This window comes from Hyaloscypha bicolor (assembly GCF_002865645.1).
Source record: "Hyaloscypha bicolor E unplaced genomic scaffold K444scaffold_17, whole genome shotgun sequence".
In the NCBI taxonomy this organism is placed as follows: Eukaryota; Fungi; Ascomycota; class Leotiomycetes; order Helotiales; family Hyaloscyphaceae; genus Hyaloscypha; species Hyaloscypha bicolor.
Window position 1 is genome coordinate 1,479,163 of NW_020194519.1, and position 19,265 is coordinate 1,498,427.

A 19,265-nucleotide genomic window follows, 5' to 3' on the forward strand; every position below is an offset into this window, starting at 1 on the left:
GGCAGTTGGCGCAAAATCTAAAGTGTGATGTTGGGTTGGGATGGATTTGAAGTGTCATTCGCTCATGAGGTATGAAGTTGATTGGGATGGGATGGGATGGGATGGGATGGGATGGGATGGGATGGGATGGCTTGTATCTCTACTCTGCATGTTTGGGGGAGTTGACTACTTGTAGCGCGCTTGTGCTTGTGCTTGTACTAATTCCTTAATGGCTAGTATGGTCTAATGGAGTTATGATGTGCACTTCCACTGCTATTTGGATATTTCGATGTTTGAATGAATGGCTGAGACCAATAGCTCGATTACCAGAGGCGAATGTGACCTTCAACAAAAGGGGAAATAAATCTGAAGCTGAGAAGACCAAGGTCACGTGTTTATTCCTTGCCTTTGGGGATCGGGGAAGGGAAGGATGGAGTATTCACATTGGAAGAGGCGGGTGTCTTCCCTGCAGACAGAAGGGAAGTCCTAGTGGTTATCTATTGTGCATGATGCCCCCTAGCAAGTCAATTTCGTTGAGCCAGAGAGTGTGTTCTGTGGCATTTGTTTATCAAGAGCTGTGTCACTTCAGCTGGCCATCGTCACTATTCACTGCACCCACTGCAACGAATGTACCTATCTGCGGACTTGATCTTGCAGTCGGTTGCGGTGAATGCTGTCGTCCCCACCTGTCACAACCGAGCAGGGTGCTACTGGTACTTCCGTACAATCGTAGAGGAGGGGTACGCACACGCCGTAGTGGTGGTCTTTATACCAGAAGACGAAAGTCAGTCATGAGATTCCGTTGTCATGACAGGGTACGCGATGTACGGGTACAAAATGGGTAGAATCAAAACAGATGGGTTTCTGGACCAAGAAACCTACCGTAGTCGTCACGGTCTGCTGCTTCTCGATACAGCTGCACAAAGTGCTCACGATGCTGCCTCCTTTCGCAACGAGACTCGACCACGCCACGCCCACCAGCCGCGCAAGCGGAGCTGGAGTTGGTTCCGGTTCAGGAACCTGTCTGAGTCTTCGCGCCGGTGCGGTAAAGGTGGTGGTGACGGTCTTTGTGGGAAGTGGGTAGTGTTCTGAGCGGTAGCTCTCAGCAGGTGGATAGGCCGACAGGAAGAGCAGCTCCTTGTATGGGACGTTGGTGCAAGGTGAGCTGGCTGCAGCAGCGAGCCCTCTGCTCAGGAGTACAAGTATGGTTGAAAGGAGCATTTTTATATCTTGTGGTATCTTGGCTGTTGAGGTGGGAAGAACAGGGTAAATAGCAGGCCAGGAGACTGCACAACAGTGAAAGTACAGCTTAAAGTGGGATAGAGACTCCTGCATAGCTATTTGTAGGAAGGAAGGCTATACTGTGGGCGGTGAGTGCCGGTATGGATCAACTTCGCGCAACAAAAAGTACGGTAAGAGATCTCTCAGAGAGAACTACTCCCGACTGTAAGCAAATTTGGCTATGGATCGACATGAACCAGCAGCAATACAATCCGTGGCGTAGTCTCGAACTTTCAAACCTCGTTGTCGTAGCGAGGGTGCATGATGATCCGCCATTAACATTTCGACACCGTTACTTGGCACTTTGATGGAGGAGTAAGAAAGGTTCCTTGGTCAGGAGTAATACATCGTGCGGAGATCGTCAATGGCTTCCGCAGCGGTGGAGAGCTGAAGCCGGCCTCACCTCCCGCTCTCACCTGTTGCCAGTCCAGATTCTCCCGCAAGGCCCCCCTATGCACAAGCGACAGCTAAATGTGTTTATACGTCCAGTAACCTTTGGATAGCGTTAGAATTTTCCCCTTCTATGTAATTCAGTACACATGCTCTCCACATAACCGCAGAGTATCCAACTAATCACAGCGCTTTGCCTAATACCAGCACCAAACAATTACGATGTACTCTAGCTAAGATCAATCTGAACAAGAACACTCTTCATACGAAACCATCTTCCAGAGACGGTAACAATTTACAGCGTCTTGGTTGAAACGAGCAAGTTAGCCGCCGAGTCAATGAGTGAATATGGATGACTCTTATCTAGAACAGCCAGAAGCAGCAACTAAGTCACTCTCTATCATCCCTCCTGAGCATTTTTCTCAAATCCTTAAATCCCATTGAGCCTCAGTGAAGCTCGAAATCCTCCAATTCCACTTCTCCTCGCTCTAGAGCCTCCAGAGCCTCCCCGAGCATGATGCCGTCAAGATAGACCGAGCGGATGAACTCATAGTGTGTCCCAACTCTGCGTAAAGCAACAGGAACAGGGCAGCCAAGGAGAACGCAGATCAGGTCGCCAGGCTGAAGTCGACGTGAAAAATCTTTGCCGATGAAGTTCCTGCTGGTCAGGAACAATCGCTCACGCCTACCATTTTCGTTGACCACCTCTTGCAAAAGTCGAGGCGTGTGTAAAATAAACTCTTCATCTGATTCTTGTTTGTGAAGACTTTGAGTGTCAGGATTGCTGATCTCGTTGAGTCCAAGGGCGATGAATTCGTCTTCAGAGCACAAATCGACGAGACTTCCCTCGACTGATATAAGGAAAGTCTGCCATAGTCTCTGTAAACAATCTCTCTCCGAGGAAAATGCCGGATTATTGACCAAGGAGTGCCAATTCGTTTGGAAGAAGGAGATAAAGAAGGAGATATCCTCCGTGGTGCCTTTCCCAAATTCTGGGGCAAATGTCTCAACCATATCCCACACCAAGCCTCGAACAGTCATTGTGGAAAGATTAGAAGCAAATGCCACCAGCGCATCTCTCGTTCCCGAGGACTCGTACCACTCGTCGTCGAATAGTGTACAACCGGTCCCACATTCGAAGCTTCCGAACCCTGGAAAGGCGACACCGATACTCCAATCTGGAGTCCAGGACCTTTGCACGTTGTGGCTTCGTTCGCAACATGCGAGGAGTACATCAATACGCTTTGTGCAAATGACGAGTGACTTGACCAAACTCGAATAGATATCCTGAACCGGTTGGGTATAGTCGACTATCATTGCATCGACATCATATACTCTAGGACATTCATTCTGGCCGAAGCTTTCTGTAAGGCCGAGAGCTCCGTAGACTTTGTCGCGAGGATCGGTTGCGTTTGTATCGCGGAGCCCTGAGAGCCAGGATAGGAGACTTATGGGTTCCTCCTTTCCAAGTGCCATAGAAAAGACCTTTCGATTTGCTAGGAGTTTGGTCACACTAACATACCACACAATCCCGCCTGAGGCTCGTTCCTCGAACCTCGGTATGGTGCTGGGATCTCCAGTGGAATTTGTGGCTGGCCAGTTGTAAGCAATCAAGTCAAGCACTACATGCAACTCTTCTTGGGGAAAGTGGAGACCTCCACATTTGAAAACCATGTCATTCGTACATCCAAGGACGTACTCTTGGACTATCCACGTACGGGAGAACCAAGCTCGCGAAAAGAACTTGAAAAGAGGTAGGTGGTAATTTTCCCCAAGTTCAAAGAATCGTGAAGCCAGTGTGTTGCGCCAGGAACAGAGTGCCTCTGGGCCCTCTTTCTTAGCTTTGGCAGTGACTTTTAGCAAGGCGATCGCCGCCTTGCTATTGTCATCACTGACACCGAGCCAAACGATGAGTCTGCTGCACCGGCTGTAGAGCCTGCACATCATGCCAATTTGTTGACGACGTTCGGCAAGATCATCTTGATTAATGCAAATGGCATCGATCCAGAGTATCGAGTTGGTACTCCCAGCTTCATCCTCACGATGCTGACGTAGAAATGCTTCGAGGTTTGGCATTGCCATCAGGCTTTTGCCATCAATGAAGATGGGTAGTCGAGATGTCGAATCGGTGCCCCATGCATACGAAAGGGCATTGTAAACAGGGAGATCATCGATTGGAATATGGTGAAGGTGACATAAAATCTGGTCTGCGAATTCATTGCTGGGAAAGAGTTCGAGAAGTCGGATCTCCCCCTCTTGGAGTCGCAGATACGAGTAAATTTCGGTGCTCGTGCCAAGATGTACGCTTGGGGGTAGTCTGGCAGGATTAAAACCCTCCATGCTAGACGTTTCTCACATGAACAATGTTAGAGCAGACACAGCAGCAAGAACTGCTCTATCGAATTGTTCCCAGCCTCGTCTGACTCGTTAACCAAATCATAGATATTTCTTGTGGATGTTTTAGAGTACTTGATATTAGAGTGCTTCGAGCTGGGAGGCACACGAATTCAAGAATGAAGTTTCTTGAAGATATCACAGAATCAGGCTGATGATTTTTGTGGGGTGAGAGAAGGTTTGTTGATGCTGGCGACTGAAGACGGCGAGGCTCGTGGCCGCAGGACGCTTGCCCAAAAAGAAAGAGAAAGGCCAATATTTCCGTAACCAATCAACGAAACTGTTTCAAGCCAGGGGCGACATCAGAAAATTCAACCAGCTTTCCTCAACGGCACTGACGGAGGAAATAAAGGGGCAAGATTTTCTAACCAATCAACAAAAACAATTTGAATACAAATGAAATATAAGAAAGATGAAGATGACTTCATCAACAGCACCCTAAATGAGGAAATGGAAGAATGTCAGGCCATTTTGATTGGCCGGGTTATTGCGAGATTTAGCACCAGCTTTCAGCTGGGTCTTGTGATCCCTGTCAGGGGAGGCTTCTGGATACTCCTGAATTTCAATTCCCACCTATTTATCGCATCCACCCCGTAACCAAAATCCTTTCCAAAAGCCAATCTCGAAGCTTAATACTTGAACATAAGATTATTCAAGATGACTTTACCCAAAGGCACGATAATCGCCACAGGCGCAGCAAGTGGAATTGGCAGCGGCTGGCTCCTCACACATCTCAAGTCTCCGCAGGCAAAGCTCTACCACACAATCTACATCATCCACCCTTCTGCACCAGGAAATCTGAGAGAGATTCTCCAAAACCACGCTCCTTCAGAACACACGTATGAGATCTTACCTTTAGATCTCTCCAATATGTCGGAAATCCGCCTTGCAGCTACGGATTTTAACCGCCGAGTTGAGAAAGGCGAACTCGGCAAGATCAAGATTTTGTTGTTGATTGCGGGAGCAATGTTCTTGGATCCTAAGACGAAGGATGGAGTGTCTTTTACAGATGAAGGAATCGAATCCCACATGGCTGTTAACTACCTTTCCAACTACCTTCTCATTCTCCTCTTACTCCAAAGCTTGGAGAAGAAAGGGTCCCGGATTATCGCCATGGGAAGCACGAACCACAATCCTGATTTCTTGTCCACTCAGGGCTCGTTTCATAGTAAGGAGTTGAAGATCTTGTTTGGTGACGGAGGGCTGGAGGATTTGATTAAGGCGACGGAGAAGGTGAGGACTGGCGACGCATTTCCGGCGAGCGTGAGGAGGTATGGCCGGAGTAAATGGTGTCTAATCGCCTTTTTGTGAGTATTTGTCTCCTCTTTTAAAATTTGAACCTGAGGGAGATTGAGTGCTGATGAATGGCCAGTTATGAACTTCAGAGAAGGCTAGACACGGACCCAGAGATGCAAAACATCTCCTGTATTCTCGAGGACCCTGGATTGGTCGGGGGAACGACTTTGCTGACGCCCATGCCCTTTTACATCAGATGGATCATCATGTACTTGATGATTCCCATCGGTTTTATCTGCTCGCTGCTGTGGACGAATGGGAGGTTCAGGACTGCGCAAACTGTGGGTAGGGCTTTGGTTTGGTGTTCTTGGGACACGGTGACGCTCGGAGAGAGGCCGAAAGGCTTGTATTTGAATGGGATGGAGATTAGCTCGAGTAGTAGGGAGACGTACGATGAGGTGAAGCAGGAGAAGCTTTGGAGAGAGAGTGCAGAAGTTGTGAGGTTGAAGGAGGGCGAGGTGGCGCTGAAGGGGTGGAAGTAGGGTCTGGGACATAGGACGAGGAGAATGATTTGACGTTCTGAACTCTAAAGCTCAAGGTTTGTGATGTAGATGCAATCTGCGAGGGGATGAAATTGGTGACGAAGTGAAGAGAAGTAGTGCCCGCCAACGGCGTTGCGAGTTTCCCTGAATGCATGTCAACCCCACTTATGGTAAGACTTCTGAAGTGGTAAGAACATCAGAACCATTTCATGTTTGAATAAGAAAAATCAAGGGACCATGGAAGAATACAACTTCCATTCGGAATGCACAAAATACGGCACGTGACGCGGCCGGCCAAATTGAGCTCCGGGAAAAACAGACTAGGGATGTTGTAATCATGACTTCGAATCTTTGCCTCCCAGTTCAATCAACCAACACCTCCACGCATTGCGACCTACTTTCCGATGAGACGTCGATAGGAGTCACTGAAATTACGAGCCAGGGGATTGTCTCCTTTACGAACCCTCACAATTCCCTCAAGCAAGCATGAGCTCGATACTACGGCAAACCAGCAGTCTTGCTAGAATATCAAGGTCCTCCCTTCAATCCGCCGTGCGAACTTCTCTCCGCCCAACGAATCACTCGCCGTTACTCTCTTCGCGGATATCTATTCAGCAAGCGCGGGCATATGCCACCGAACCGAAACAGAACAAGAAGAAAAATGGCGCAACGAAGGATTCTTCGGAGGTAGCGGGGAAGAAAGGCACGGAGCCATCCATAAAGCCAGCCCCGGGGACGGAAAACCTCTATAATGGAGAAAGCTCACTTACGAAAAATGCTGAGGAATCCAGTGGGTCCAGCGAACCTCCTTTGGCTGAGGGCATGACGAAAATGAACCCGGAGGATGAGGAAGCTATTGGAGAGCTTCTGGAGACGTTGAAGAAGGGGTTACCAAAGGGACAAGTGGAGGTTATTGAGAGGGCATTTGAAAGGATCAAACTTGAGGGAGTTCCGATTGAATTGAGGGAGTTCATGGATGAGAATCGGGGAAAGCCACTGACGCTGGCGACTGCTGCCAAATTGACGCGACTGACTTCGCAGATGGCGAGGAAGCAGGCCGAGAGAGATATGGGCTTGGGGTCGAAGAACACAGATTTTCAATCGAGTGATCCCAAAGGAGCATCTGGTGGGGCCGGATCTCCACCTCCAGGAGGGAACAAAAAGAGGAGTGACGGCAACAACCAGAGCAATAAACAGCAACCGTTCAGTATTGGAGACGTCAAGCTGGATATGAGTACGTTCTTGCTATCGGCTTTCGTGTCCTATCTGCTCTACAGAATGGTTATGCCAGGCGAAAGCAGGAGAGACATCACATACCAAGAGTTTCAGAGCACTTTCCTTAGTAAAGGCTTGGTTGAGAAACTGACGGTCACCAACGGTGGCAAAGTCAGAGTCGATTTACATCGCGAAGCCACCCAATCCATGTATCCTGATTCCCCAGCTGTCAACCCGAATTTCCACTACTACTTCTCGATTGGCTCTGTCGAAGCGTTTGAACGACGCTTAGATGAGGCCCAAAACGAGCTCGGAATCCCCACCTCAGAACGGATACCAGTCAACTACGCTACTGAGAATGATGGTTGGGCATTATTGCTCAATTTCGGACCTACTCTACTCTTCGTCGGTGCCATCTTTTACCTCTCGCGACGTGCCACGTCAGGAGGCGGGGGAGCAAACGGAGTTTTTGGCATGGGCAAGAGTCGAGCAAAGCAATTCAACCACGAAACTGATGTCAAGGTAAAGTTTGCAGATGTTGCAGGTATGGACGAAGCAAAGGCCGAGATTATGGAATTCGTTGCTTTCTTGAAGACTCCCGAACAATTTCAACGACTCGGTGCTAAGATCCCTCGAGGCGCAATCCTTTCTGGTCCACCAGGAACTGGTAAAACCCTTTTGGCGAAAGCAACGGCGGGCGAGTCTCAAGTTCCTTTCTTCAGCGTCAGTGGTTCGGAATTCGTGGAGATGTTTGTTGGTGTTGGTGCTTCGAGAGTACGAGATCTTTTCGCCATGGCAAGGAAGAACACACCTTGTATCATTTTCATTGATGAAATTGATGCCATTGGAAAGTCCCGTGGGAAATCCGGTGGTTGGGGTGGTGGAAACGATGAGCGAGAAGCTACTTTAAACCAGATCTTAACAGAGATGGATGGGTTCAATACTACTGAGCAAGTCGTCGTTCTTGCTGGTACCAATAGACCTGATGTTCTTGATAAAGCTCTCATGCGTCCTGGCCGCTTCGATAGGCATATTTCCATCGATCGACCAACTATGGAGGGCCGAAAACAGATCTTCATGGTGCATTTAAAGAAGATTGTTACCAATGAGGATCTTGAGTACCTTACTGGACGACTTTCGGCTCTGACTCCCGGTTTCTCTGGTGCGGACATTGCCAACTGTGTCAACGAAGCTGCTCTAATAGGTATGCACATTTGTCAATTGTCCTACTCTAAAGTTAATCTTCTATAGCTGCTCGAACAAGCGCCAAGTCAGTTGAGATGCTCCATTTCGAACAAGCCATCGAGCGAGTCATTGGTGGTCTCGAGAGGAAGTCCCTGGTTCTCTCACCTGAAGACAAGAAGACTGTTGCATATCACGAAGCCGGCCATGCTATCTGTGGATGGTATTTCAAATACGCCGACCCGCTTCTCAAGGTTTCCATCATTCCCCGTGGCCAAGGAGCGCTTGGATACGCCCAATATCTTCCTGCTGGCGACACCTATCTGATGAACGTGAACCAACTCATGGATCGTATGGCCATGACACTCGGTGGCCGGGTTTCAGAAGAACTGCACTTCGAAACTGTCACCTCGGGTGCTTCTGATGACTTCAACAAGGTCACACGATTGGCAACCGCAATGGTTACCAAATGGGGCATGAGCAAGAAACTCGGCCCTCTGCATTTCCAAGACGACGAGAACAAGCTGCACAAGCCGTTCGCGGAAGCCACTGCACAAACAATCGATTCGGAGGTCAGGAGGATCGTGGATGAAGCTTACACGCAATGCAAAGATCTACTCACAGAAAAGAAGAAGGAAATAGGGATCGTCGCGGAGGAATTGTTGGCAAAGGAAATGCTGGACAGAAATGATATGGTGAGATTACTTGGTCATCGACCCTTTGATGACAACAAGGAATTTACCAAGTACTTTGGTGGAAGCCAAATGAGTGCACCGCCTCCCTTCCCAACGGAGAATACGGATAGCCCTGCCGAACCAGGCCCAGCTGTGTAAAAATTCTCAAACGAAAAGGATAGGAGACTTGTATAGGCATTTTTGGGCGTCAAGTGCATTGGCAGTGTGTTACTATTGCGGCGCATAGAAAGAAATCTCACTTCACTCAACACTTTTCTTTCGTTTGAATTGTGAGGTGGTGTCATGTGTACAGACATGACTTGTAACTTTTAGGTCAGAATACTAAAATGTAAATAAAGTCCGCGTAAGTTCACATGAATATGATACCATTATTATTATGACTTTGACACGGAACCAATATCTCACATCCATCTAATCCTGCAATTTATTCTAACCACCACCTTCAATTCCCAACCTGGAATTTAGCACCGCCCAAGAGCTTGCGTCTGCTCTCAACATCTCGGCTTTGGCTCTTCCCGGCAACTCACACTTTCAAAATTCCATTCACAATCGTACCTGAAAACGAATCAAATATGAAGGCATAAGATGGTGAGATTAAAAAGTTGTTTAACTCCGAATCTCCATATATGAAAGATTGATATTCAATTTATTTACGATCTTTCAAACGTCGTGAGCACTTGCCCCACCAAGATCGCGTCACCCCAGGCGAGACCGTGTCTCGAGTTCCAGAAAAAAAAATCTGCCACACTTCACTTCCTCAATGAAGCCTCAATGGACAGCAATCACCACGAGGCCGCCATGGCAATCGATTGCAAGGCATGCAGTTTGCAAACATGCTAACATCCAGGAGAAAGCTCCTGCTCTCCAACGACGATTCTTCAATGCATCATCAAGCTCAAATCGTGCGAGGGCAGCTCATGCTTTTCCTCGCTATGCCATCCTCTACCGAAGACCCTTCGAGGTGGCCAGACCCTCCGATCGAAGCCCAATTATCTCTCCATATCGTCAATTATCGACTACGAAATACTCTGCCGGCTCCATGAAGCAGCACGAAGCAATCGTCCAATCTATCTCGACCACCGTGCGAGCCTACTACGAAAAGAAAGAGAAGTTCCGCATCTACCACGGCTCAACGAACAGCACGCGCTCTGCACTCAAGAGGAACCTAGTGGATACCAGCAAGCTATGCAACGTCCTGTCCGTCAATACAGAGGAGAAAACATGTCTAGTGGAGCCAAACGTGCCGATGGACCGCTTGGTAGAAGCAACGCTTGCACACGGCCTCGTACCACCAGTTGTAATGGAGTTCCCGGGTATCACGGTGGGAGGGGGGTATTCTGGCACATCAGGGGAAAGCAGCTCGTTCAAACATGGGTTCTTTGATAGGACGATCCTGGCTGTGGAGATGGTGCTTGCGGATGGAGAGGTGGTGATGATTTCTCCTGAAGAGAAGGGGGATCTGTTTCATGGTGCTGCGGGGGCGGTGGGGACATTTGGGGTCACGACTTTGGTTAAGCTGCAGCTGCAGGATGCGAAGAAGTATGTTGAGACGACGTATTATCCTGTGCGGAGTATGGCCGAAGCTGTATCGAAGCTCCAGGAGGCAACTGCGGATACGGAGCTGGATTATGTGGATGGTATTATGTTCTCCAAGAACCAGGGTGCTATTGTGACTGGCCGTCTGACGGACCAGCTTAAAGATGGCATCTCGGTGCAATGCTTCAGTGCAGGCAAAGACCCATGGTTCTACCTCCACGTTCAAGAAGCCATCACCAAAAATCCAGCACCAACAACAGAAGCCATCCCCCTCCCCGAATACCTCTTCCGGTACGACAGAGGTGGCTTCTGGGTTGGAGCCTCCGCCTTCTCCTACTTCAAATTTCCCTTCAACAAACTGACCCGCTGGTGGCTAGACGACTTCCTGCATACACGGATGATGTACACCGCTCTCCACGCCAGCGGAGAGTCCAAAAAGTATGTCGTGCAAGACCTGGCTCTACCCTACTCCACCGCTGAGCAATTTGTCAAGTACACAAACGAGGAATTCGGCATCTATCCGCTGTGGCTGTGCCCTTTGAAACAGAGCCCTTACCCGACTATGCACCCGCATTTCAATGAGCTGGAAGCAGATGGCGAAATTTTGAAGCCGATGTTGAATATTGGACTTTGGGGTTTTGGACCGAAGCACCATGATGAATTTATCAGGAAGAATCGGGATCTGGAACGGAAGTTGAGGGAGCTGGGTGGTATGAAGTGGCTTTACGCTCATACTTATTATGACGAAAACGAGTTCTGGGAGCAGTTTGATCGGGAGTGGTATGATGGGTTGCGAAAAAAGTATGGAGCAGAGTCGTTGCCGACTGTGTATGAGAAAGTCAAGGTTGATGTTGAGAAGGAGAAAGCTCTGGAGGATATATCGATACTGGGGAGGTTAGTGCAGACTTGGCCTTTTGGGGGGTTTTATGGGATTTGGAAGGCGATTCGGAGTCGGAGTTATGTTGAGGCTAGGAGGTCGGTTTGGAAGGAGTATGGGAGGAGGAAGTGAGAGGTAGACTCGCGCTCTGGCTTTGTTGTCGGTGAACTCGTGGCAATTGTTTTGCTGGAGAAGAAAGTCAACTGTATATATATTATAATGGAAATCCAGACGCGAAGTCCTAGAGGAATAGAATAGAATACTCCAGTCACGAAGCAAGTTCTTTCACCCATATAAAGTGACTTCTCAGTTTTATCTAATTACAGGGTTTAGTCATGGTGCTGGGACTGCGAGGAAGACACATTCCAAGAGCAGGTTGATCAGATTGAAATTTAGTTGACGCTATTCCCAAAAAGTAGGCGGAGACGAAACGGATCCCCGAATGATTCCAAGGACTTCACACCTAAATAATAGAATTTGCCATGACCAAATAGAGATATATACAACTAGCCTGCAATTCAAGAGCCGAACCGGTATTCTTTGCTCCTAACTTGATCATTGAACATATGTCTGTGGTATAAGCTGCCACACATGGCTAGCACCCGCCACCAGTGCATGTATCGATCCACTGGCCATTGAACCATACACAATCGCAAGGCTGAGTACCGTCTCCTTGGCGCTCTTTGATGATGCTGTCGGCAGGCATCGCGTTGGGCGCAGCCGCTGGTGATGCCAGAACGGTGGCAGTGAAGACAGAGGCCGCGAGATAGAAGAAGTACGAGAACTGCATTCTGAACTACTTTAGTTAGCAAGCTATGAATAAGATAGGACTCATGACTTGCTAGTTTCTTAGTAGTGTAGTAACCTTGGTGAAAATTTTGCTGTGGTGGTTGCGTTGATCGATTCGTGCCTGTTGTTGGTATACTGACAGTGGAAACAAAGCTTTACTTATACTAGGAAGATGTCCACATTCTTATAATCCAGGCATAGAAATTGGCTAGCCATCTAAGCATGCCAATTTCGAAAATAGCAGTTTGCCTAGTCTGGTATGTACCCACTAGGAATACGTTCCGTCTCGTAGAAGTGTCAGCCGATCTCAGTAAATGTCGTCTTGCAGAACGAGGAACCAAGTTTACTACACGATTTGCTCAGAGATTCTAGCTACAGCCTAATTGCTCTGGATATAAGTAACCTGGTCTTCTCGTCAGCACGTTGACCTGATCGTGGGAATGCTCTCTTCTATGGGAATGTCTCACTTCTTGGCTGTCCCAACGGCGCAGGTTTTCGGGTGTTATGCACAGCTGCCCGTTGGTGGAATATATGAAGTAAAGAGGGGTATTTTCCCGATGATCCCATAATTCTGAACAAGAGAATTTATCTCGCCCACTAGGCAATGTAACCCAGTACCTCTCTTTGTACTGATGAGAGGCACAGCCGGGTAATGGTATACAAGCAAGCGGGGTCACCGAGGCGTAGCAAACAGAAGCCTGAAGTTAAAGAAGCATAGCGTACGCAGGATATAATAGCTTTAGGTCGGATTCGATAGGAATAAGACGAGCTTAACAGGAAGATGGAAGAGCAAGACACAAGGAGCTTGGCTTGAAAACGGGGACTCGGGCCGCGTCGACTCCAACACCTCTTTCTCACCAACCCTCCTCATACGAGAGCTAAAAGCGCCGCTCACGCCGCTCAAGTGCTTGTAAACTGACAATGCATGTGCTTTACCCTGCTCGTCTTTGGCATTGCGGAGGGGACGCTCCCGGTTGACAAAAGAGGAAGAGGCGTCGCCATAGGCTGGCGAACGAGGGGCAGAACCATCCGTAGGGATTTCTTCTTAAGAGCTGCCAAAAAATGATGAAGAAACAAAATGGGTATGTCATTTCCACCGCTAACTAAACCACTATTATAAGGCTGCTTCATCCCCTATTCTCTCCGCACATGCCGCTTAAGTACGAATCCACAAAACATAATTATACAATCATCTCCTGATCTAAAGATGAGACTGAGCAGACCCAGCAGCTTGACTTATCGGTGCAAGAGCCAGCTTCTCCGTCTCTTGCGCAATACGGGCGCCAAGCTCTTTGTCAACCTTGCTAAACATCTCATAAGTCCGCTTGCGAGTATCCTCCTTCGCCGCACACAAATGACCAGCCACATTTCCGACAAAGTTATCCTGTTGACCTTCTTGCTTACCGAGAACGTCCCAGAGACCCTTGGCTTGGACGAAATCTTCACTAGTGACTTCTGACAAGTAGGAGACTGCTGCGCCGGCCCACTTCTCGTGGTCGTTGGTGGGCTTAACGGGTTTGTATGTCATGCCACGGTATGAAGATGGGTAGCCGGGGTTCGCTCCGTAGTTTCCATTCACGGCCATTACACCATCACGCTGATATGGGTTGAATGCTTGGAGAGGAGCGTTGACGGGAATTTGCTGGTAGTTGACACCGAGGCGGTGACGTTGGGTATCGGGGTATGAGAAAAGACGACCTTGGAGGACTGGATCGGCAGATGGCTCAACACCTGGAACCATGTGACTGGGAGAAAATGCGACCTGTTCGATCTCGGCGAAGTAGTTCTCCACGTTCTTGTTGAGTGTCATTTTGCCGAATGGTCGTAATGGGACCTCCTTGTGAGGCCAGACCTTGGTTAAATCGAAGATGTTCCAGCGGAATTTCTCAGCCTGCTCGGGAGAGAGAACTTGTACGTAGCAGGTCCAGCTTGGGAAATCGCCCTTCTGAATGGAGTCGAACAGGTCTTGGGTATTGTGATCTGGGTTTTCTGATGCCATTTTGCCGGCTTCAGCATTGGTGAAGTTCTTGTTGCCCTGGTCGGTCTTCACGTGCACTTGGACGTAATTGAAGGTTCCGTCGGGCTTTGTCCACTTGTGGGTGTGACCAGAATATCCATTCATGTGCCGGTAGGAGAATGGGGTACCACGGTCGCTGAAGAGGGTCATGACTTGGTGAGTAGCCTCCTGGTGTGTGGAGAGATAATCCCAGAACATTGTGGCATCCTTAAGGTTGGTTTGTGGGTTGCGCTTCTGGGTGTGGATGAAGAGAGGGAACTTGGTAGGATCGCGGATGAAGAAGACCGGCGTGTTATTAAAGACCCAGTCCCAGTTGCCCTCCTGAGTGTAATATTTGACAGAGAAACCTCGAGGGTCTCTTGCAGTATCTGGGGAACCCTTTTCGCCACCGACTGTTGAGAAACGAGCGATGCAGGGAGTCTTTTTGCCAACGTCGAGGAGCATGTCAATGGACGTGATATCGCTAATATCGTGCGTAACCTCGAATTCTAAGTATTACCAATTAGCTTAATGCTTGGTTAGAATGAAGTAGTGATCACTTACCTCCGTATGCTCCGGCACCCTTTGCATGGACTACTCGCTCCGGAATGCGCTCACGATCGAAATGGGCGAGCAGATCAATCAAGTGGAAATCCTGAAGCAAGAGAGGGCCATTCTGGCCCACTCGTTGGTACGCCTCCGGACTCTCAACGGGGCAGCCATTGGAAGTGGTGTAGACCGGCTTCTCGTTGTACTTGAAGGTCGATGCGGGCTTATCGTCGGCCACCATGATTGCTATGGATCAACAATTGAAATGGGAAAGCTTGAAAGATATCTAAAGCGGTGAGGGAATTGATTGAGTCGATATTCCGAGCAACAGAAATATGTGGGCGTGAAAAAAAAAGAGCTGATAACAAACAGATGGGATGAGCTTAAGTAGAAGACCCTTATGACATGCCTCGTGGCAAGCTGTTCAACAGCCAACCAGAGCGCTGCGGTTGGCAACTGCAAACTGCAACTAGATTAGTCAATTCGACGGTCTCGACTGCCGAATTGATGGTCTCCAACGATCTGCTTTGGAAGCAGCATCGTTAGTAAGAGGGCCAGATGCAGGAGCCATAGTAATCGCAGGCCGACGCCAGTGTCCCACAGACCTCCCCCTAGAATCTTTCGATGGCCCACTTGAGCAGTCTGAAGGCAACTTGTTCCTTTTACGACTTGTTCATCTGATTTGCTTCTAGAGAAGTATCGTTGTCCTCTTTTCTTGTCTTCCTTGGCGGTTAAAGTTCGATCTCTTCAGCATGGGGAAACGGAGACGTTCAAGACGTCAGGCCCCCACCCTCATGCAGAATGTAACAGGGTATCCTGGTCAATTGTTCCACTTTTCAATCTTTTTCTCCGCAACTAGCCAACGCCACACCCTTTTCGGGATTTGGTGGCTTGACCATGGAAGTTTTACCGTGTTTCTGGAAACAATTTGAAGCTCCTCTTAACCTCTCTTCTTGGCATGGAAAACATGACTGCTACAGTAGTAGGTTTTGGAAGAAGATCATTCCAGGATCTGATTTTCACAATCCAGAGCATCCTTCCCGCCATTCAGAACGACAAATTTCTAGTGCCCGTTTTCCTTCCCGATGTGCTTCAAACCGCGGAGATGCTTACAGTTGCCACTGAACCATGTGGGGCATAAATCCTGTCTCAGTGACATCTGGAGGATTACGTTTTAAGGTGTGAAAACCAGTCAGCGCTCACTTCTGTCAACAAAATGGCCTGACATCCGCAGCTTCTGCTGCTGACAAGTGCCACAATATCATCCTGCTTCTGCTGCTTCGAGTGGCCAATTGGACAAGACCTCCAGAAATCTTCATATCACTTGATATCTGTAAATTTCCTTTTCTAAACGCTCTAGCGCCGGGGAAAGGCTAGAGATATGACATTGGGAAGGCAAGCGCCGGATCTTCACATCTCCACAATGCTCTGCAGCCCGCCAGGGGGCAATTGATGATTGGTCACGTGGACGATCTCGTTTTCCAGTCGCAGGGAAAGATCCCTTTCCTTCTGACTGCGATTTGAATACAGTAGGGTTCGAAATCGGCTTCAGTTCCAACTTTCAATGATTTTATTTTTGACCCACATTTTATGCGGCACTAACCCTCTATGGCTAGCCTGGCCCTCGACCCGCACTCGCTTAATTCTCAGTTCTGCATATTGTACCAATCTCAGAACGGTTTTTCAGCCACACTTTGCCAAATGAGCCAGCTGCACTACGTTAGCAAGCCCCGAATCACGTGTGCTGGCCAGAGAGAAAAGCTTGTTGAATTGTGCCAAACAGCCTGAGGCTGTCTTGCGATTGTTTCAAGCACGTCTCACTTTTAGACCCTGGCCAACTATGGAGTTTCTAGAACTTTCTATCGTCTTCCCCACATAGTCCAGTGCGGCCTGCAAGGGTGAAGTCAAGTCAAGATCCATCTCTATCTACTACTGCCTAGCGCACTCAGCTTACCAGTTGTTCCCCATTCCATCACGATCCGCTGTTGTAAGTTAGAACGGATTGCGCCAGCGAATTTGCTACAGGTCTTCGCCCGTGTGCTTCCACTATGGGTTCCATCCACGATGATATGAATGTCCACAGCTGCGATGATTGCAGACGAGTCAAGTTTCAAATCACCGACCCACCTTCCAATATCCCTTTATCTTTCTCTTATAAAGAAGTCCTCACATATGCTGGGAATGGATGTGGCTTCTTTGCCAGAGCATTGCGCGAGCCGAAATTGTGGGACATGCCCAAGTCTCTTCAGAAAGATGCAGAGCTACACATCTCCTTGACATGGATTGATGACGGACCCAGCTTCCATGATGTATACATTCGGTGGACGCATCCGACAGAATATTTAGAGGATCAGGAATTAGAAGACCTTCATGCCTTCACCGGAAAAGGTAAGCCACCACTCTCATTTATGTACTTTAATCTTACGGAACATCTTCTAGACACCCCGCTTGCTCCGTATATCTCGTCGCGACCCTGTGGACTGTTTGTCTTCCATCAGGAAACCAAAAACAATGTGAAGCGCTGGTTAGACAGGTGTCAAGAAAGCCACAGCTTTTGTAACAATATCACTGAGGCATTACCCTTCACCGAGCGGCCTACGAGACTTGTCGCAATTGGATCGGAGACAATTCATCTAGAGGAAATGAATACCACCAATCCAAAGAATTACGTTGTGCTGAGCTATTGCTGGGGAGATGATTCTAAACGCGAATGGCACACTACCCATCAAAACTCCGAGGACTATCGGAAGCTCATCGAATATGAGACCCTTCCTCAAACCATAAAAGACGCAGTACACATTACCCGGGAGCTCGGGTATGGGTACCTCTGGGTGGATGCTTTATGCATTATTCAGCGTGGAAACGAAAATGACAAAATGATAGAAATGCGAAAAATGGCCAGTATTTATCTCGGAGCTTCAGTGGTACTTTCGGCTGCAAGGGCGCGGGACAGCCGAGAAGGGTTCCTTCAAAATCGGAGACTTGATAAGATATATAACACAGTCTTCGAACTTCACGCGGAAGTCGAGGGCAAGGGCAATGGAATGGATGCCTTTTTCTTGCATGAGTCTACAGAAAATAGCAAAGATGAACCAATCGACGAAAGAGCATGGACTTTGCAAGAACATTGTTTGGCTGTTAGGTTGCTACGGTTCGGTTCCAAACAGACTAGATGGGCGTGTCTGCAAAAGGACCCAAATATTGATGGCGGATGTGATTGTTCCGAATCTACTATTGACCCGATTGCTTTCACGGGCAAGCTTTCTCGGCGACTTCTAAAGGATCATAACGAAATACCCGACGAGTGGAAGTTTGATAATTGGATGCAGGTGGTGGTTCAGGAATATTGCTCCCGTAAACTATCAAACCCTTCGGACAGACTTCCGGCACTTGCAGCTCTTGCACATATGTTTGCCATAGAAAAGCATTCAGCCACCAAAAATTACTATGCAGGACTATGGGAGGAAGACTTGCCTATGCAGCTGCTCTGGCGGCGTGTTGGTCTCGAAGATTGTGGGAAGGCTGAGAGCATAGAGAACTCGAATCCCTCTTGGTCGTGGGCGTCGATAAGAGGAAAGATTCAATACCCTTACCCTCCGTATTCCCGAGAGCGAATCACCTTGAGGTACATCGACTGCCAAATTGTGCTGAAAGATCAAAATGTTCCCTTTGGAGAGCTCCAATCAGCGAAGTTGACTCTTGACGGTAATCTGCGAAAGGCAAACTGGGACGGTCACGTTTTATGTACCCTTCCTTCAGGCGTTGGGCATAATACTCTTCGCCGAGCGCTAACGCCTGTCTTTGATGAACCTGCCAAAAGACTTCCAGGACTCGTCTGGCTTCTACATATCTATTCAAGCCATTTCAGTTGTGGGTATGGTCTCATCTTAGAGAACGATAAGAACGGCTCAGTCTTCAAGCGGATTGGCTACTTTGAGGCAGATCTCCATTCTTTAGGAGCAAATTGGTTACAACTCCATGATCGGCGGAAGATCACTATCATCTGAATAATTAAGAAATTGTCGCGTAAGCCTGACATCAAGTGTATATTCGGCTCAGACAAGGTGCTCAGAGGTGTTCAGAAGCCACCCGCTGAACTAACCATTCCAAAAGCTTGAGGGGTCTTGTCCGCAGGACGAAGTACCGCGATATTCTGGATGTGCTTACTATCACATGGAGCGATATTGAGGCCCCTGATTTATGGTATGGAGCAGCGTACGTATGAGCAGGTTTGAACTGATTGATTGCACTGGTCTCTTCTTTAGTAGAATTGACCATATATATATAAAATCGTAGAGCTAGCATAGTTTACAATTGTTACTCGGAAACCCAGAATCTATCCATTCTACGAGTTGGAAAGACGAAAAGAGCTCGATGGTGGTGCTATCCCTTCGTCCGGTAGAAACTGTCCACGCTAGCAAGGGTGTGTTTTCCCGCACTAAGCAGGGGGGCCCGCACGGCTCCCGTAGCATAATATTTATGTACCTTTGCATACGGGTTTATTTCTCACTTTTGTTGCCTTGTGATGAGACACTGCCAAAATTGGCGAGATCTTACAAGTGCATAAGCTTCGAATGCTCACGTGCTCTGCGGGAGGAGTGCAA

At 48.3% G+C, this 19,265-nt stretch overlaps 9 protein-coding genes across 9 annotated transcripts; 6 read left to right on the forward strand and 3 right to left on the reverse strand.

Annotated features, from left to right (window-relative positions):
• The first annotated feature begins 31 nt into the window (after positions 1-31).
• K444DRAFT_209600 (uncharacterized protein) lies at positions 32-1,092 on the forward strand. The gene has a single exon (XM_024871074.1). The coding sequence runs from the start codon at positions 234-236 to the stop codon at positions 822-824; it is 591 nt and encodes a 196-aa protein (XP_024741846.1). The 5' UTR covers positions 32-233; the 3' UTR covers positions 825-1,092.
• A 656-nt stretch (positions 1,093-1,748) lies between these two features.
• K444DRAFT_608621 (uncharacterized protein) lies at positions 1,749-4,196 on the reverse strand. Its single transcript, XM_024879420.1, has one exon. It carries the CDS (start codon positions 3,988-3,990, stop codon positions 2,098-2,100), a length of 1,893 nt encoding a protein of 630 aa, XP_024741847.1. The 5' UTR covers positions 3,991-4,196; the 3' UTR covers positions 1,749-2,097.
• A 327-nt stretch (positions 4,197-4,523) lies between these two features.
• K444DRAFT_209624 (uncharacterized protein) lies at positions 4,524-5,395 on the forward strand. The gene has a single exon (XM_024871075.1). It carries the CDS (start codon positions 4,702-4,704, stop codon positions 5,353-5,355), a length of 654 nt encoding a protein of 217 aa, XP_024741848.1. The 5' UTR covers positions 4,524-4,701; the 3' UTR covers positions 5,356-5,395.
• Positions 5,280-6,014, forward strand: K444DRAFT_608624 (uncharacterized protein). Its single transcript, XM_024879421.1, has one exon. It carries the CDS (start codon positions 5,547-5,549, stop codon positions 5,820-5,822), a length of 276 nt encoding a protein of 91 aa, XP_024741849.1. The 5' UTR covers positions 5,280-5,546; the 3' UTR covers positions 5,823-6,014.
• Positions 6,015-6,178: 164 nt separating this feature from the next.
• K444DRAFT_554360 (ATP-dependent metallopeptidase Hfl) lies at positions 6,179-9,278 on the forward strand. The gene is made up of 2 exons (XM_024876648.1): positions 6,179-8,241; positions 8,289-9,278. Exons 1-2 carry the CDS (start codon positions 6,309-6,311, stop codon positions 9,050-9,052), a joined length of 2,697 nt encoding a protein of 898 aa, XP_024741850.1. The 5' UTR covers positions 6,179-6,308; the 3' UTR covers positions 9,053-9,278.
• Positions 9,279-9,379: 101 nt separating this feature from the next.
• On the forward strand, positions 9,380-11,614 carry K444DRAFT_608626 (24-dehydrocholesterol reductase precursor). Its single transcript, XM_024879422.1, has one exon. It carries the CDS (start codon positions 9,675-9,677, stop codon positions 11,457-11,459), a length of 1,785 nt encoding a protein of 594 aa, XP_024741851.1. The 5' UTR covers positions 9,380-9,674; the 3' UTR covers positions 11,460-11,614.
• A 176-nt stretch (positions 11,615-11,790) lies between these two features.
• Positions 11,791-12,213, reverse strand: K444DRAFT_608627 (uncharacterized protein). The gene is made up of 2 exons (XM_024879423.1): positions 12,193-12,213; positions 11,791-12,123 (listed from the first exon to the last, which is right to left on the reverse strand). Exon 2 carries the CDS (start codon positions 12,115-12,117, stop codon positions 11,923-11,925), a length of 195 nt encoding a protein of 64 aa, XP_024741852.1. The 5' UTR covers positions 12,118-12,123; positions 12,193-12,213; the 3' UTR covers positions 11,791-11,922.
• A 983-nt stretch (positions 12,214-13,196) lies between these two features.
• Positions 13,197-15,179, reverse strand: K444DRAFT_650556 (putative catalase). The gene is made up of 2 exons (XM_024885643.1): positions 14,677-15,179; positions 13,197-14,621 (listed from the first exon to the last, which is right to left on the reverse strand). Exons 1-2 carry the CDS (start codon positions 14,900-14,902, stop codon positions 13,318-13,320), a joined length of 1,530 nt encoding a protein of 509 aa, XP_024741853.1. The 5' UTR covers positions 14,903-15,179; the 3' UTR covers positions 13,197-13,317.
• A 1,302-nt stretch (positions 15,180-16,481) lies between these two features.
• On the forward strand, positions 16,482-18,994 carry K444DRAFT_582527 (HET-domain-containing protein). The gene is made up of 2 exons (XM_024877800.1): positions 16,482-17,049; positions 17,101-18,994. The coding sequence occupies exons 1-2, from the start codon at positions 16,710-16,712 to the stop codon at positions 18,666-18,668; spliced, it is 1,908 nt and encodes a 635-aa protein (XP_024741854.1). The 5' UTR covers positions 16,482-16,709; the 3' UTR covers positions 18,669-18,994.
• The last annotated feature ends 271 nt before the right edge of the window (positions 18,995-19,265 follow it).

What these genes read in the sequence shown, in the direction of transcription:
- K444DRAFT_209600 (XM_024871074.1), top strand. Translation starts at nt 234, where the DNA reads ATGATGTGCACTTCCACTGCTATTTGGATATTTCGATGTTTGAATGAA.
- K444DRAFT_608621 (XM_024879420.1), bottom strand. Translation starts at nt 3,990, where the DNA reads ATGGAGGGTTTTAATCCTGCCAGACTACCCCCAAGCGTACATCTTGGC.
- K444DRAFT_209624 (XM_024871075.1), top strand. Translation starts at nt 4,702, where the DNA reads ATGACTTTACCCAAAGGCACGATAATCGCCACAGGCGCAGCAAGTGGA.
- K444DRAFT_608624 (XM_024879421.1), top strand. Translation starts at nt 5,547, where the DNA reads ATGTACTTGATGATTCCCATCGGTTTTATCTGCTCGCTGCTGTGGACG.
- K444DRAFT_554360 (XM_024876648.1), top strand. Translation starts at nt 6,309, where the DNA reads ATGAGCTCGATACTACGGCAAACCAGCAGTCTTGCTAGAATATCAAGG. An exon ending in CAACGAAGCTGCTCTAATAG is followed by an intron (nt 8,242 to 8,288) that starts GTATGCACATTT and finishes AATCTTCTATAG; the next exon opens with CTGCTCGAACAAGCGCCAAG.
- K444DRAFT_608626 (XM_024879422.1), top strand. Translation starts at nt 9,675, where the DNA reads ATGAAGCCTCAATGGACAGCAATCACCACGAGGCCGCCATGGCAATCG.
- K444DRAFT_608627 (XM_024879423.1), bottom strand. Translation starts at nt 12,117, where the DNA reads ATGCAGTTCTCGTACTTCTTCTATCTCGCGGCCTCTGTCTTCACTGCC.
- K444DRAFT_650556 (XM_024885643.1), bottom strand. Translation starts at nt 14,902, where the DNA reads ATGGTGGCCGACGATAAGCCCGCATCGACCTTCAAGTACAACGAGAAG. An exon ending in GGGTGCCGGAGCATACGGAG is followed by an intron (nt 14,622 to 14,676) that starts GTAAGTGATCAC and finishes GGTAATACTTAG; the next exon opens with AATTCGAGGTTACGCACGAT.
- K444DRAFT_582527 (XM_024877800.1), top strand. Translation starts at nt 16,710, where the DNA reads ATGGGTTCCATCCACGATGATATGAATGTCCACAGCTGCGATGATTGC. An exon ending in TCATGCCTTCACCGGAAAAG is followed by an intron (nt 17,050 to 17,100) that starts GTAAGCCACCAC and finishes AACATCTTCTAG; the next exon opens with ACACCCCGCTTGCTCCGTAT.